Below are 14685 nucleotides of genomic sequence, written 5' to 3'. Positions count from 1 at the left end.
CTCCCCAGTGTTTGGGAAATGGAGCTTCCAACTCTAGCCACAGAATAGCTCCTGAGGAGGCTTGTGCCACCAGCGTAAGATGAGCACCAGCCTCTGAAGTGTGACCTGCAGTTACCTGGAGAGGCTGGTGCAGGACTCTCAGCTTCCTCCCTGCCAGAGCTGGGGCTAGAGCTGCAATTCGATCTGGATGGAAAGGAGCTGGTCCTTACCAGCGCTGTGATTTTCAGTCAGCCCCACTTCCCCTCATGCTGGGGGCGGAGTTAAAATGGCTCTATGTTTAAATTTATGAGGAATCCCCAAACTGTTCTCCACAGTGGCTTCACCATTTTACATTCCTAAAACACCAAAATAAACTATCTAGTAAAGGGAGGGAATGGGCCAGGGTCCAGGTACCAGGCTGAGGCTGGAGAACCTGAGATCACAATCTGAGGAGGAGAAAATGCAGTTAACAGAAAGGGAGATGAGGAAAATAGAAGTTGAGAACTAGGTGCTGTGACAGACTGCTAGTTTACTCCCAATATCTATTCTCCCCACTGCCATAGTTATTGAATTTTTGATTTGGGCACATGGATAAAGACCATATGAGCCTGGCCAAGGGAATATAAGTGCAAGTTTTTTGGTTTTTGTTTTGTTTGTTTTTTTGGAGGTACTTGGTATTGAACCTGGGACCTTGTACATGGGAAGCAGGCGCTCAACCACTGAGCTACACCTGCTCCCCTAAGTGTGAGTTTTGTGTGGCAGCTTCTGGGAACAGTCTTTAGAGACAGTAGGCATGCTGTCAGAAAGGGAAAAGGTGGTTCTCTGTCCTTTTCTCCATCTCCTACTTGGACCTTAGATGCTCTTTCTTGGATCATGAATGCAAGACAGAAACTCAAGACTTGGTAGAGGTGCAATTGCAGGAAAGGTATTGAGTTCTTTACGAACCAGAGCTCCCTGGATTGCCTACCTCTCGAGTTTATGCACAAGAGAATTCTATTCTATTTTGTTTAGTTAATTGTTAATCTACTCTATTTTCTCTTATTTCTCTTAGTCAAAAGTGAATCTTTTGACTACTAAAGTCAAAGCCAAGAACATGAAGTCAATTTCCTGAGTGAAGGTAGCTGTTGGTATGTACAGGGTCATAGGGTGAGCTCACCAACAGCCAACAATCTATGAATATTTACCGAGCGACTTCCGATTTGCCCACCAGATGGCAGAGAATATACAGCACATATTCTCTCTCCTCATGGAACTTTCAGTCAGTGGGAAGACAAACTTCAAATAAATTATTTTTGCAAATAATAATGAAATAGTTACAAATGTGTGAAGTGCACCAGAGAAGTATGAGGTGTCCTGGGAACATATCAAAGGGGACCTTGACCTTTTGGGGAGGAATCAGGTAAGACTTCCTGGAGGAGGTACTGGTTCAGAGATTTGAATGATAAATAGGAATTGCCTAGATCTTGGACCTTGAAAAGAAGGGGAAGGATAGTAGGGAAGTGCTACTGGCAGGACAATTGGACCTGCAAAGATGCAACCTGTGCCCCTGTCCATCCCCACCTTCCATGGTGACACCTGGAGGGCAACCTGCCCTGTAAGAGAGCTTCCAGGGCTCCCATTCACTTTGGAGTTTTTTTCCCACGAAGGACCTGGTTTCAGTTTGGCTTCAATTCAGCTCTTTCACCTTTTCCTGGTTTTGGCAAGGGATGGGGGTGGGGGATGGAAAAGGAGACCAAGCTGTTTGCATCTCCCAAAGCAAAAAGACCTAATACTGGGGCAAGTTGTATCTTCTGGGTCCCGCCCCCCTTTCTAGATTCATACATGTGTGCTACACATATGCAGTATTCAATTTCAGGGGTTCATGGACTCCAATACATGGGTGATCAATCTCCCAAGCTGTAAATTTTACAGGGCAATCATCTCAAAGTCACTCAATGGCCTGACTAGTACTTCTGATACCTCCTTACTTCTAAGGTAGTGAGAAGAAGGAATAAAAATGGATCTATCTGCAGGAGTATCAACTATTTGAAGTCCCTGGAACATATCAATTTCTTGCCTCTTAGCCTTTGCACATACTGTTCCTGACTCTGGAATTCCTTTCACTCCAACTATCCCTCTCCTTCTCCTCCTCCCCAACCACCTAGCACGTTTCAATTATTGCTTCAATGCTCTGCTCAAGCACGTCCTCCTCTTTCAAGAGGCCCTCCTGTTCCCCCTTATCCCACCCTGAGTTACTTCATCATTTGCTGCTTTGGGCTTCTACAGAACAGCCTTGGGAATGTCCATCAGAGCTGCCCTGGTCCACCTGCCCTGTGATGACCTGTTATCCATCGATCTCCCTTCCCCAAGGGAGCTCCTTGGGGGAGGGATCCTCCAGGATGGGGCCACATCTGACTCATCTCTGTGGCCAGAGTCCCAGGTGCCAAAGAGCTGGGCAACGAATGTTAATAAAAGATGGAAGGTTAAGACAGAGGGAAGAAAGGAGGAAGGTAAGGTGGAGAGATGGAAGAAAGGAAGGAAGAACGGTAGAGAGATGGAAGGAAGCTCAAGGGATAAATGGAAAGAAGGAACCCAAAATATATGGAAGGAAGGATGGATGAAAGGAAGAAAGGATGGCTGGCTAGATGGATGAGAAGAAAAATGGAGGGACAGAAAGAAAGATGGATGGAAATGGTGGACTGGATATGCAGGTGAATGGATAGAGGGATGAAAAGTTACCTAAATCAAAGAAAGAAAGAATGGAGGGAAGAAAACAGGAAGGGGGTAGGGAAAGGAAGGGAGGGGAGAAGAGGGGCCAGAACTGGTGGAAGGCTGGAGGGGGCCGGAGAAGAGAGAAAGAGTGCTAAGACAAAAGCAGGGCAGGGAGAGGGAAAGAGGGAAGTGTAAGAAGGGAAAAAGAACAGTGCTCTTCCTTTCTGAACCTGCTGTGTGTTCTCCACTCACCTCCACGTGCGGAGGCTGGTTGGATGACATTTTCTCCCCTGATGTACCCTGAGCCCACAAGTCAAACCCCAAGAGGGCTGTGCTGCCAGGGGCTCTGCTCAGCCGCTATGGAGTCCACATACCCAGGTCCAGCAGCTCCGCGGGGATGCTCGTCCTCGAACAGCATCCCTCCCCCGAACTGTGTTGTTCTTTATCCCCTTGCCAGTGTTTTTGTCAACTGTTGCTCTTACTACTTGTTTCTGTCATTGGAATGGACAGTCCTAGAGGACAGGGTTCTGGTCGGCATTGTTCCCCACTGTAGCCCCAATGGAACCCCAACAGGATCTGCAGTAACCATCTGGGGTGGCCGCTTGATGCAGTGGTTAAACCTATGGCCTCTGTAGCCCGACTCTCTGGGTCCAAGTCCCGGCACCGTCCCTTGCTATGTGTGATCCTGAGCAAGTTACTTAACCTCTTTGGACCTCAATTTCTGTATCTATAAAATGGATTTTGAGATGATCGATATAAATGAAATGCTTAAAATGGTGCCTGCTCATTTAGTTCTCTACAAGTAAAGCTCTTCTAACTGTTCCACTGATGATTTCATTTATACCTTAAAGCAACTGCCCGAGGCTGATAACTACTTTTGCTTCCACATTACAGAGGAGAATTCTCTGGTACAGCCATGCCATTTTCTAGGGTATCTTTTAGGATGAGATGATGTCCTTCTAGTGTTTTAAAATTTTGATTGTTAGAATCTTCTTTTCTTTTATGAATTGATGGTGCTTATAGATGGTAGAACTATTTTTTCCTTCTAGTTTCCAATAACCTTACTTACAAAAATAAAAGTATCAGCAACCCTTTTCTTAACAGGAAATTTGACTGATGCCACACTCGTCCCCTTTGGTCTGTTCTCCACCAGCCGCCAGCGGGAGCCTCAGAACGGTAGGTCAGATATTGTCACTCACCTGCTCAAAACCCTCCAATGGCTTCTTCTACCCCCTGCCAAGGGGGAAAAAACCCTCCTGCTTATTTGATTCAACAAAAATAAACTGCATAGGAACAATTTTAAAGTCTAAAGAGACACCAACTTTGTTTTAAGGCGCAGTAGCTGATACTACATGTCCTTGCCACCTTCTCCAGGCTTCTCTGTGGACCACAGTAGTACATTCAGAACCTGTTGGCTAACACAGGAGTTTCTGAACACTTTTCCATTGGTTCTTCATCTGCTCACTCCAATGGCTTCCTGTCACTCTTAGAATACTATCCAAAGCCTTACGAAGGGCCAGAGCCGCCACGTGCTCTCCCCACCACCCCTCGTCCCCACTGCCTACCACAAAGACTTCCTGCTCCCATCGCAGGGGCCTCTTGTTCCTGGCACTGCCAACCTTGACCATGCCCCAGGGCCTTTGCACTGGAGGTTCCCTTTGCTGGCTCTTCCCCCAGATACCTTTATCCGACAGTCAGTCGCTTTCAGCTGCCTCCCCCCACTGGATGCCTTGAGGGCAGGAAAGACGCCCCTGATCCTTAGATGGACTACAGGCTCAGAAAGAAGGGACTGTCCTTTGTTCCCAAAGCCTGTCTCTGTGCAGAAGGAGGACCTTGAGCGGATACATGGCCCTCCCTCCTGCAGGCTGCTTGCCTCTCCCTGGCTCCAAACCACTTGAATGCCACTGTGGTTTTTGCCGCCCCCCCACCTCGAGCGGCCTCCCTGGGGGGTACCGGGGGCTGCTCTTCAGGTTTTCACAGAGGCTGCCTTGCACCAACAAACAGAAGGTTTTCAGTCGGGCGAGATTTAGCTTTTCCATCTTGTAACATGGTTTCAATTCTGCTGAGGTACCCTGGGGGCTTCTGGCACTGGGGACATTTTTAGGGGAAAAAAAATTAGAGAATAAAAACAAACTGGCTTCCTTGAGTAGCTCCAGCTGGTAATTAAGATCCTTCTCCAGGAGCTGCCACTTCGACTCCAGGACCAGCCAGAAACAGCAGAGGGGGTGAAACGCTGACGACGTCGGCTTGGGACACGCACAAGCCCCGTAAAATACGTGGCTCTGAATCTTGGGTTCAACCAAGATCAACAAAGTGCCTACTATGTGCCTGGAAGTTTTACTGCAGACGGGCTGCCAAGTCATCGTTCTGGCTGCCATCTGGCATCTCCCCTGGATGTCTCAGGCATCACAAACCCAATGTGCCCGGGCAGAAGGAGGCATTCCCCCTGCATTCTGGCTCCTTCCCCACTTTGCTCAGCTCAGTAAATGGCACCAGCATCCTGGCCAGGTCAAATCTAGGGTCACCCTTGACCCCTCTCGACTCTGCCTCCTTCCCGAATCGCACATCTTTTTACCACTTGGATCCAGCCTACCGTTTTCTCTGGCTCTGATAACTGCAGTAACCTGTTTGCTTGTCTCCACATAATCACCTTTCTCCCATGTTGTCTATGCTCCATGCAGCAGCCAGAATGGTTTTTATAAAAAGTAACCAAGTCACAGTAGACTTTCCTGTTTACCTCTCCCTCACCCCCACGTCTGTCCAAAGCACTTAGAATGAACTCTGATTCCTTTGATCCATGGCTGGCCCATCTCTCCCTCTGCAGACTCAACCTTCCTAGCTAGCTGTTCTTTCACTCATTCATCTCACCTCAGGGCCTTTGCACTTGCTGCTCCCTACTCCCCAGATGCCCAGCCGGCTGGCTCCTTGCCACTCTTCAGGCCTTGGCCCTCCCTGACCACCCTGGAGAAGGCTGCCCTTTCTCCAGGCCCTCAGCATTCACTGTTACATCTGATTGTTTTATTTTCTTCATATTCTTCTCATGACCACAAACTATCTCATTTAGGGATTTGTTTTGTTGTTGATCGCCTTGGCCCTGGGGGTTCAAGGTGAATGAGACGGGCATGGTCCCTGCTTCCGTCGGATTGACATTCCACAGGGGGAGTCTGGCAGAATTGAAAGCTACCCTGTATTCAATAACAAGATCCCATAGTTTCCATTTTTTTATTAAAGCAAGTTGAGGTTTGATATTTCCAACCCATCATGTCTTTGCTACTTCATTAGGCTCTATAAATACTTGCTGAATTGAATTGCTAAGGCTTTTTTTTTTTTTTTTTTTTTAAATGCAAGCCCTGAGAGGCCACTGAAAAGGGAGTCTGCAGATTGCTCTTAGCTACAGGAAGAGACCTGGGCCTCGAAGCCAGTGGCACTCCCCACTGCTGCAAAGCGCTTTGCTTTCCCCAACAAGTTTCTACTTAGATCCTCTCTTTGAAACAGATTTGGGCAGACAACATCAATTCCGTTTTAGAGATGGGAGGACATGGGGCCCAAGAGACTTACTTAGACTACACAGAATGCAAGAGTGATAATTTCAACAAGGACTGCCCCCCTCTGGAACTTGAGGCCTGCAGAGAGAAAACCCTGTATCCTTTCCTGATGATAAATATTATAATGATGTAGGCTAGCTAAGACAGATTTGAAATTCATAGCCTTTTTTATATTTACTGCTTCACGTTTAGTCCTCATTCATTTTTCCACATCCCAGAAAAAATTCCCATAGGAGGAAATGAATTAGTCTTCCAAATATAGTTCCATTTCAGGTTGTCTTTGTTTTCTAATCTGTTACTGCAATAATGCAAATACAGTTTACAAAGCCAGAAGATCCCCACATTACACCTCTTATCAGCCAGAAAGCCTTCTTTGCCTTGGAAAAAGCAGCTTCCTCTTTCATTAGAGGGGAAGTCAATCATGGGAGTCCCTTCCTTGTATTGGCTACTAGGAAGCTCAGTGATTAACTCTGCACTTGACTGCAGTAGTTAGCCCGTGCTTGGGTTTTGTAGTTCAATTCCTTACCCTTATTCATTACACAGCTTTTTAGTCTTTTACCTTTGCTTTAATAGCCCTACTTTAACTATGCTTTCCATTTAAAATCTTTTCCAAATCTTTCTGTCATAGGCTGGGTATAAACAGATGAATTAAATTTATTTCTGAAGTTGCTCTCTCCCTTTTTCCTACTTCCCTTGCAGATTGCTTAGGGGCACAGGAACAGATATTTTAAATAAGCATAGTCCCTTTGCTCACTCTCACTCTGGCTCTTTGTAAAACATGCTTTCAGGGGAATGTAAATTGTTTTTAAAAGCTTCCATCCTGGCCCACTGCTAATTATTACTGACCCAGGAGGATCTGCACTAATTTACCTTAATAAACTTATTAAATAGCAAATTTCAGGAGGAAGAAACTACATAGCCCTTATTGGATTAGTAAAACTGCCAGTGGACATCATCGCTAAAGCAGAGAGAAAAGCCCATTAGCTGCACCAGGAAGCCAGCGGGATAATCCAGCAAAGTGTGTTTCCAATAAGCCACTGCTGGCCACAATGTGGTGCCTACTCGGGGTTGCTAGCAAAAGTTCTGGGACTCCGAAAGAAAAAAAAGAGAAAGCAGCATCTCTTACCCCAAACCAGATGCAGGTGATTAAACATTGAAAATATTAAATGAAACAAGTAATTCCAAACCTCCAGGTCATTAAAGAACAGATGTGTATCTGCAAGGTTGAAGATCATTTCTTCCATCATCAGGCCAATGCGCACAGATGCTGTGGTGTCCTGTTAGAAAGAAAAAGGAAAAAACACATGCACGTGGGGTCTTCCGTGACCTCAGCCTCCTTCTCCCGCTCCTCCCACCTCTGACGGACAGTTTTGGTCTTTTCTCATCTGCTTGCTTTACGCATGGCCTAAGCAGTGTCTCTGCGTGGCATGGGGATGACAATGTTGGACAGCTTCTGGGATTTCACGCCAAGTTTTTCGCCATTTATATTTACCCTCTTCAGCCTTTAAATCTCCCCTAAAATGCCCCCCTGGAGTTTCAACCATGTTCAGTGTTGCAACGACCAGAAATGGAGGCAATAAAGGAAGGCCTCTTGGAAAACAGGTTTCCAGGTGTTCCCTCCAGCCCTTTTTGTTTGCAGGGAGGCCTGGGAGATTGCGGGGAAAGCAGTGTAGACTATATATAAAGTCCTGCAACAATTAGTGTGCTCTGCTGGTTCTCTCTTTACAGTGATCTCTTCTCCCATATTTTAAAAATAACTGTTCTCTAACACTAGATTATTTATAAAAACAAATACATGGGGGGAAGCGGACATGGCTCAACTGATAGAGCGTCCATCTATCATATGGAGGGTCCAGGGTTCAATCCCCAGGGCCTCCTGACCCATGTGGTAGACTACTACATGCACAGTGCTGCTGTGCACAAGGAGTGCCGTGCCATGCAGGGGTGTCCCCCGCGTAGGGAAGCCCCACGCGCAAGGAGTGCGACCCACAAGGAGAGCCGCCCCGCGTGAAAAAAGCACAGCCCACCCAGGAGTGGCGCCGCATGCACCGAGAGCTGATGTAGCAAGGTGACGCCACAAAAGAGACACAGTTTCCCACTGCCACCGGATAATGCAAGAGGATGCAGAAGAACACACAGTGAATGGACACAGAGCAGACAACGGGGGGAAGGGGAGAAAAATAAATAAAATAAATCTTTAAAAAACAAAAAACAAAGATAAAAACAAAAAAACCCAAATACATGGACTAGGCAGTCATTACAAAATGAAGTCATGCTAAACCTATCAAAAGGAAACTTGTCAAGAAATACAGTATTAAGTACAAAAGCAAGTAGCATCCCAATATATTTGAAACAAATAGACATACACACTTCCAAATACATAGTGAGTAGACTGCATTGCTGTTCACCCATATTTGGGGTCCCTCCTGGTGGTGCCTCTCCTTGCAGGAGGATGATATAACTTTGGCTTGGCAAACTACACCCCTTAGGCCAGATCTGGCTTGCTGTCTGTTTTTGTATGATTTGCTGGCTAAGAATGGTATTCACATTTTTCCATGGCACACAAAGGCAGAGGTGAATGGTTGTGACAGAGACTGTCTGTCTTGCAAAGCCTAAACTATCTACTATCTGGCCCTTTAAAGAAAAAGTCGGCTGGCCCCTGCTATGGAGTGACCATGTGACTTGTTTGGGCCAATGAAATGGGAGCAGAAGTTATGCTTCACTTCAGGTCAGAAACTTTAAAAGCCAATCACGGTTCGCCATGCTTTCTCTTTTCCCACTTCACCAGACTGTAAATGTCCTGGATAAAATCTACTCTGACAGCCTAGGTTCTAGGATAGAGATGAAATGGGTCAGAGCTGCAGCTGACTGCAATAGATGGGTACCATAAATAAGAAATAAATCTTTACTGTTATAAACACTGAGATTAGGGGAATGTTTGTCCTGTGGCATAACCTCACTATCCCAACTGATACACACAGAAAATATATAGCACAATAGTTCTCCATCCTGGCTGCATAATGCAATGCTCTGGGGAGATTTAAAATTCCTGATGCCCAGGCTGCACCCTAGATCAATAAAATCAGAATTGCTGAGGGTGGGGTCCAGGCATCAAGTATAGCTGAGATTAAGGACCACTGGTCTAAAAGGATAGACAATACACTGGTAATAAGTTTCCCAGTTAATTATCTCTTTTTTTTAAAAAAAATATTTATTTCTCTCCCCACCCCTGCCTCCCCCACCCTGTTGTCTGTTCTTTCTCTGTGTCTATTTCCTGCGTGTTCTTCTTTGTCCACTTCTGTTGTTGTCAGCAGCATGGGAATCTGTGTTTCTTTTTGTTGCATCATCTTGCTGTGTCAGCTCTCTGTGTGTGCGGCACCATTCCTGGGCAGGCTGCATTTTCTTTCGCGCTGGGCGGCTCTCCTTACGGGGCGCACTCCTTGCGCGTGGGGCTCCCCTTTGCGGGCACACCCCTGCGTGGCACGGCACTCCTTGTGTGCATCAGCACTGCGCATGGGCCAGCTCCACACAGGTCAAGGAGGCCCAGGGTTTGAACCGTGGACCTCCCATGTGGTAGACGGATGCCCTAACCACTGGGCCAAGTCCGCCGCCTTAATTATCTCTTAAGTGAGCTCTCTGTGCCACTTTACAAGCATTAACTCATTGAAGCCCCACAAAGCTCTCGGAGTATTGGTGATGGGTATTGTTATTTTCCCATTTTATAAACAAGGAAACTGAGGTACACAAAGGTTAGGTAACTTGCTCAAGGCTGCACAGCTGGCACGTGTTAGGAGGTGAGCCCAGGTAATCTGAGGAGGAATTGGACGGGCTGGGTTGGGAGGGGAGAGAAGAGGTCTTGGACTGTTCGCTGCTGTACACATCTTTTCCCCTTTGAATTTTTCATCAGGAGGCTGTATGACTTTTTTTTTTTTTTTAATAATGGCATAAACCCTTTTTGACTCTTAAAGAAAACCCCACAAAAACCATAGCTGGTGAGCTCAGCTTCGCACATAGAACTGTGGAGACTCAGGCCCAGGGACACAGCCATTAGGTAAGACACTTCGTCAGCGCCTCGAAGGCCACAGCTTTGCACTTGGGGTCCTGCCTGCAAGTCAGCAGGGCAAGGAGCACTCGGTGAAAAATGAGGAGAAAATGAGGAAAACACACTCTTCAGGGCCAACGAGGGAACCGTGAGTGACCCGGGAAAAGATTTTCAGGGGTGTTTTTCCACACATTACTCAGGCCCAAACCATTTCACCTCTGTGTGAGGAGACGTCCCTTCTCGGTGCGGCTCTTTGTGCACCTAATCGCTGGTGGCCAGCCCTCCCCACTTACTGGATAGGAGGCACGACGAAGCCGCTAACCAAAGAAGGCCACTGAAAGGAATTACTCAGAAAAATTTGACTCCCAGGCCAGCACACAGGAAGGGAAAAGTAATTATTGTACATTAAATGGCTTATCTGTGAAAAGGATTTGCGTACAGTCAATGGTGTACATTGATAAATTATGATTTACCAATACTGGGAGGGTGTGAAGAGAAAGTCTGCACATGTGTGATGGGGGCAAGATAAGAAATTCTGGGAAGCAGATGTAGCTCAACTGATAGAGCATCCGCCTACCACATAGGAGGGTCCAGGGTTTGAACCTGGCCCATGTGCGGTGCTGCCACGCACAAGGAGTGCCCTGCCGCAGACGGGTGTCCCCCGTGTAGGGGAGCCCCACGCACAAGGAGTGCGCCCCGCAAGAGAGCCACCCCACGTGAAAAAAGCGCAGCCTGCCCAGGAGTGGCCCCACACACACGGAGAGCTGACACAGCAAGATGATGCAACAAAAAAGAGACACAGATTCCTGGTGCTGCTGAGAATACAAGTGGACACAGAAGAACACACAGTGAATGGACAGGGAGAGCCGACAATGGGGGTGGGGAAGGGGAGAGAAATAAAAAAATAAATAAAATAAAATAAAAAATTCTTATCTTCTCTCTTGGGGAGCCAGAGATCATGCCTAAAAGGGAAAAATCAAGAAGCAGGGACCTAAGTGTGTTACTCAGAAACTTGGAGTTAAGTACCAAATAGATTGGCAAAAGTTGAAAGTCATTGTGTCTGTGCAGAAAGAAAGAATGGGTGGTTATCGGGTACTGCTGTTTTTTATAGTATTTTCTTCCCTTTGTAGAATTATATGACATTTAAACTAGAAGCATGCATTTTTAGATTTAAAAAACGAAATTAGAATAAAGTAATGTCACTTCTCATTATCTGCCCTAGAGAAAAGTGCATCCATGTGCACAAGGGCACATGTCAAAGGATGTTCATCACAGAACTGTTTGTAAATAGTAAAATATTGGAAACAATCTAACAGTCCAGTCAAAGGAGACTAGAGAAAGAAAATGTAGTAAGCTCATACAATGGAAAACAAAGTTGCAAGAGAAAGAAATGAACCAGATTTCCATTCATTAACATGAAGAAAGCAAATATATATACATACATACAGTTGTGTGAAAACATGCAATTTGCTGAAAGTGATATTACTACATATTTTCCATGGGCACTGATATATTTACAAATATATTTATAAATGGCAGAGGAGAGAAAATAAGGAATTAGAGTTGATGATCAAAGTGAACGTTAGCATTAAGAATATTCTAAATTTTTTGGAAGAGGAAGGAATTTAAGTGTTCGCTGTAGAATTAAAAATTAAAAAAAACTTTTTTAAGAAGACACCCCAATGTTTCTGTGAAGAACCTTTAGAATGTCCACCAACCTACCCTTTGAACATTCCGGTTATTTGGGGTTTTCCTAAAATCTGCTTCCATGTGCCCATGTGCCTAGTAGATTGTTTCAAGCTGCCTTGGTGGGACAGTTTTTTTTTTTTTTTAAGATTATTTTTATTTATTTCTCTTCCCCCATCCCTCGCTCAGTTGTCTGTTCTCTGTGTCCATTTGCTGCATGTTCTTCTTTGTCCGCTTCTGTTGTTGTCAGTAGCACGGGAATCTGTGTTTCTTTCTATTGCATCATCTTGTTGTGTCAGCTCTCTGTGTGTGCAGTGCCACTCCTGGGCAGGCTGCACTTCCTTTCGCGCTGGGCGGCTCTCCTTCCGGGGCGCACTCCTTGCACGTGGGACTCCCCTATGCGGGGACACCCCTGCATGGCAGGGCACTCCTTGCGCGCATCAGCACTGCGCATGGGCCAGCTCCACACGGGTCAAGGAGGCCCGGGGTTTGAACCGCGGACCTCCCATGTGGTAGACGGACGCCGTAACCACTGGGCCAAGTCTGCCTCCGGTGGGACTGTTTTTTAAGAAACTTGATGAAAACTAGCCGTGCAGAGGCAAGGAAGTCTGGAATAACCTCGGGAAAGCAGCGCTGTCGCAGGAGTTAAGTAACACGGAGGGTTACCATCGGCCAGACCCCTTTATCCAAGGAGAAAATGTTTTTCCAGAGTTGTAAAGACGGAGGAACAATAAAATAAAATAAAATAATATAAAATGGTGGAGACAGATTTAATGAACGTGAACCACATCTGCAGTGAGGGCAACATGAAAGCCATCAGTTTCATCTCAGGCTGCTGCTGAGCGCACCCCTCATAGACCCCATGAACGCACCGCCTGGTCTGTGGGCTGCAACCGCCCCGCGCGGCCTGGAGGGGAGAACCCGTGGTCTGACCGGGTCAAACTAGGGAGTCTTCATGCTCTGCTCTGCAGCTAATAAAAGGCCACTGACCCCTTAGATCCAGGCTGGCCCTTCCTCCACCCCACATTGCTGATGTTACCCTAATGATTAAATCAGAGAGCACATGAGTCAACACTGCCCAGGGTACACAGCAGGCACTCCGTAAGGAAAGCTTATGTCACGATCCTCCTCCCCCAGCCCACTTCCTGGCACCCTCAAGCAAAGAACCTGATTCTCTAAACGCAACAGGCGCACACCAAATCAGATGGCACAGAAGTCTTTCCTGCCCTCACATAAAAACCATTTTTTCTTCATCACTACATACTCTTTGGATTAAAAGAACAATCAGTGGTTAACTTCCCAAACAAGCAACAGAAGAAAGGGATTGTTTTAAAAAAAAAAACGATCAATTTAAACCAGAACAAAGAACTGGGCAAAGGGAGTTTTCCAAAACAGGCTTCAGTTTGTTTCTCAGTCTTCGAAGGACGCGTTAGGGGACAGGATTGGATGGAGCGTCCTCTTTGTTGGATTGGAGGGTTTGTGGGGGGTTCTCTCCCAGGGAAGGTAGGACTCGCACTAGGGTACTGTGGAGGTGTGCAGCGTGGCCTCATGTCCTGCAGATTTCTCAGGGTTCGGTTTTTATGAGGACGGGATTGGGCTGAGCACACATTCATTTAGGAGGCCGAGGAGGGTTCCACGCGTGCGTGGGAGCCGCCCCTCCTTGCAGATGCTGACAGCCTGGGTGGCAGCTCTGTAAACTAATTATTACGCATTCTTGGTGAAGCCTCTTAATTAAAGAAGAATGACAGGGGACTTTCACCACGAGGACCCCTCAGAGATCAGTTAAGTCATCTTGTGCCGCATGACTGTATTTCTTGGATGAAGGGGAGTAGGTGAGAGCATAAAAAAAAACACCTTTCCTAAAATGAAGCTCATCTGATACAAACCAACCATGAACAAAGAAAACGGCATGTGGACTTTTGGAGGTTTTGCATTTCCAATGCAAAAGCTATTCAGGGCCAGTGAAGACAACGGCAGTTGTTTTCGATTGAAGTGTCTGCACCATTTCAATGTTTTCTAGCTCCCAATTTAAGCTGTGTGACGAGGTCGACTTCCACACACCATATAGATTAGGAGGCAAACATTTTCTTTTCTCAAGGACTCCCAAGTTTTTGCCAAAAAAGTTGTTTTAATGAACGAGTGCTCTCTTTGTTAGATAATTGCCTTTGTGTTTTCCAAGTTTTCTGTTTTCACCATGAAGTGCTTTTGTCGAAGATGGTGTTGAAAACAGTTCAGCCAAAGAAGTGAGATTCACACACTATTCAGCATTGCAGCCCTCTGAACAAAGCAAGGCACACCCAATTTCACTCTGAAAAGAATAGAAAATGGTTTGGCTTCTGTCCCTGGCTGGTTTGTGTGAATGTGATGTGGTTCTCTCACAAGCATGGTTGAATAATCATAATAATTTAAGAGTAACAGCCAACTTTTCTTGAGGAACAGGAAGTAACAGGCGAGGCTCTGAGCCAGAGTGCCTGGGTCAAGGCCAGCTTCATTTCTAACCTTATGCAAGTTACTTAATTGCTGTGCCCCTCAGTTTCTCCTATGTAAAATGGGGCTAATAACAATACCTACCTAATAGAGTTGTCACAAGGTTAAAATGAGTTTTTCAAAAGTGCAGGTATAATCCTTTTAGTGAAGGTTTAGTTTAACTACCAGCATTAAAAAGAGAAAAGACATGGAAGATATAGAACAGAATCCAGGAATTGGCAAATGATGCCCCCCGCCTGTGTCTGTGTGTTTTGC

At 46.1% G+C, this 14685-nt stretch overlaps 1 protein-coding gene across 7 annotated transcripts in view; it reads right to left on the bottom strand.

The window, feature by feature from the left end:
- EYA2 (EYA transcriptional coactivator and phosphatase 2) overlaps positions 1–14685 on the bottom strand; it is a 297037-nt gene that overhangs the window by 55090 nt on the left and 227262 nt on the right. For all 7 annotated transcript variants that reach the window (XM_058287182.2, XM_071211753.1, XM_004469912.5 and 4 more), the window contains one exon: positions 7403–7492. In XM_058287182.2, coding sequence (XP_058143165.1) covers positions 7403–7492 — 90 coding nt within the window. The remainder of the gene's footprint in view (positions 1–7402; positions 7493–14685) is intronic.

This window comes from Dasypus novemcinctus, chromosome 24 (assembly GCF_030445035.2).
Source record: "Dasypus novemcinctus isolate mDasNov1 chromosome 24, mDasNov1.1.hap2, whole genome shotgun sequence".
Lineage (NCBI taxonomy): Eukaryota > Metazoa > Chordata > Mammalia > Cingulata > Dasypodidae > Dasypus > Dasypus novemcinctus.
The sequence above is the reverse complement of the archived record's forward strand: the minus strand, read 5'-3'. Positions and strand labels throughout refer to the sequence as shown.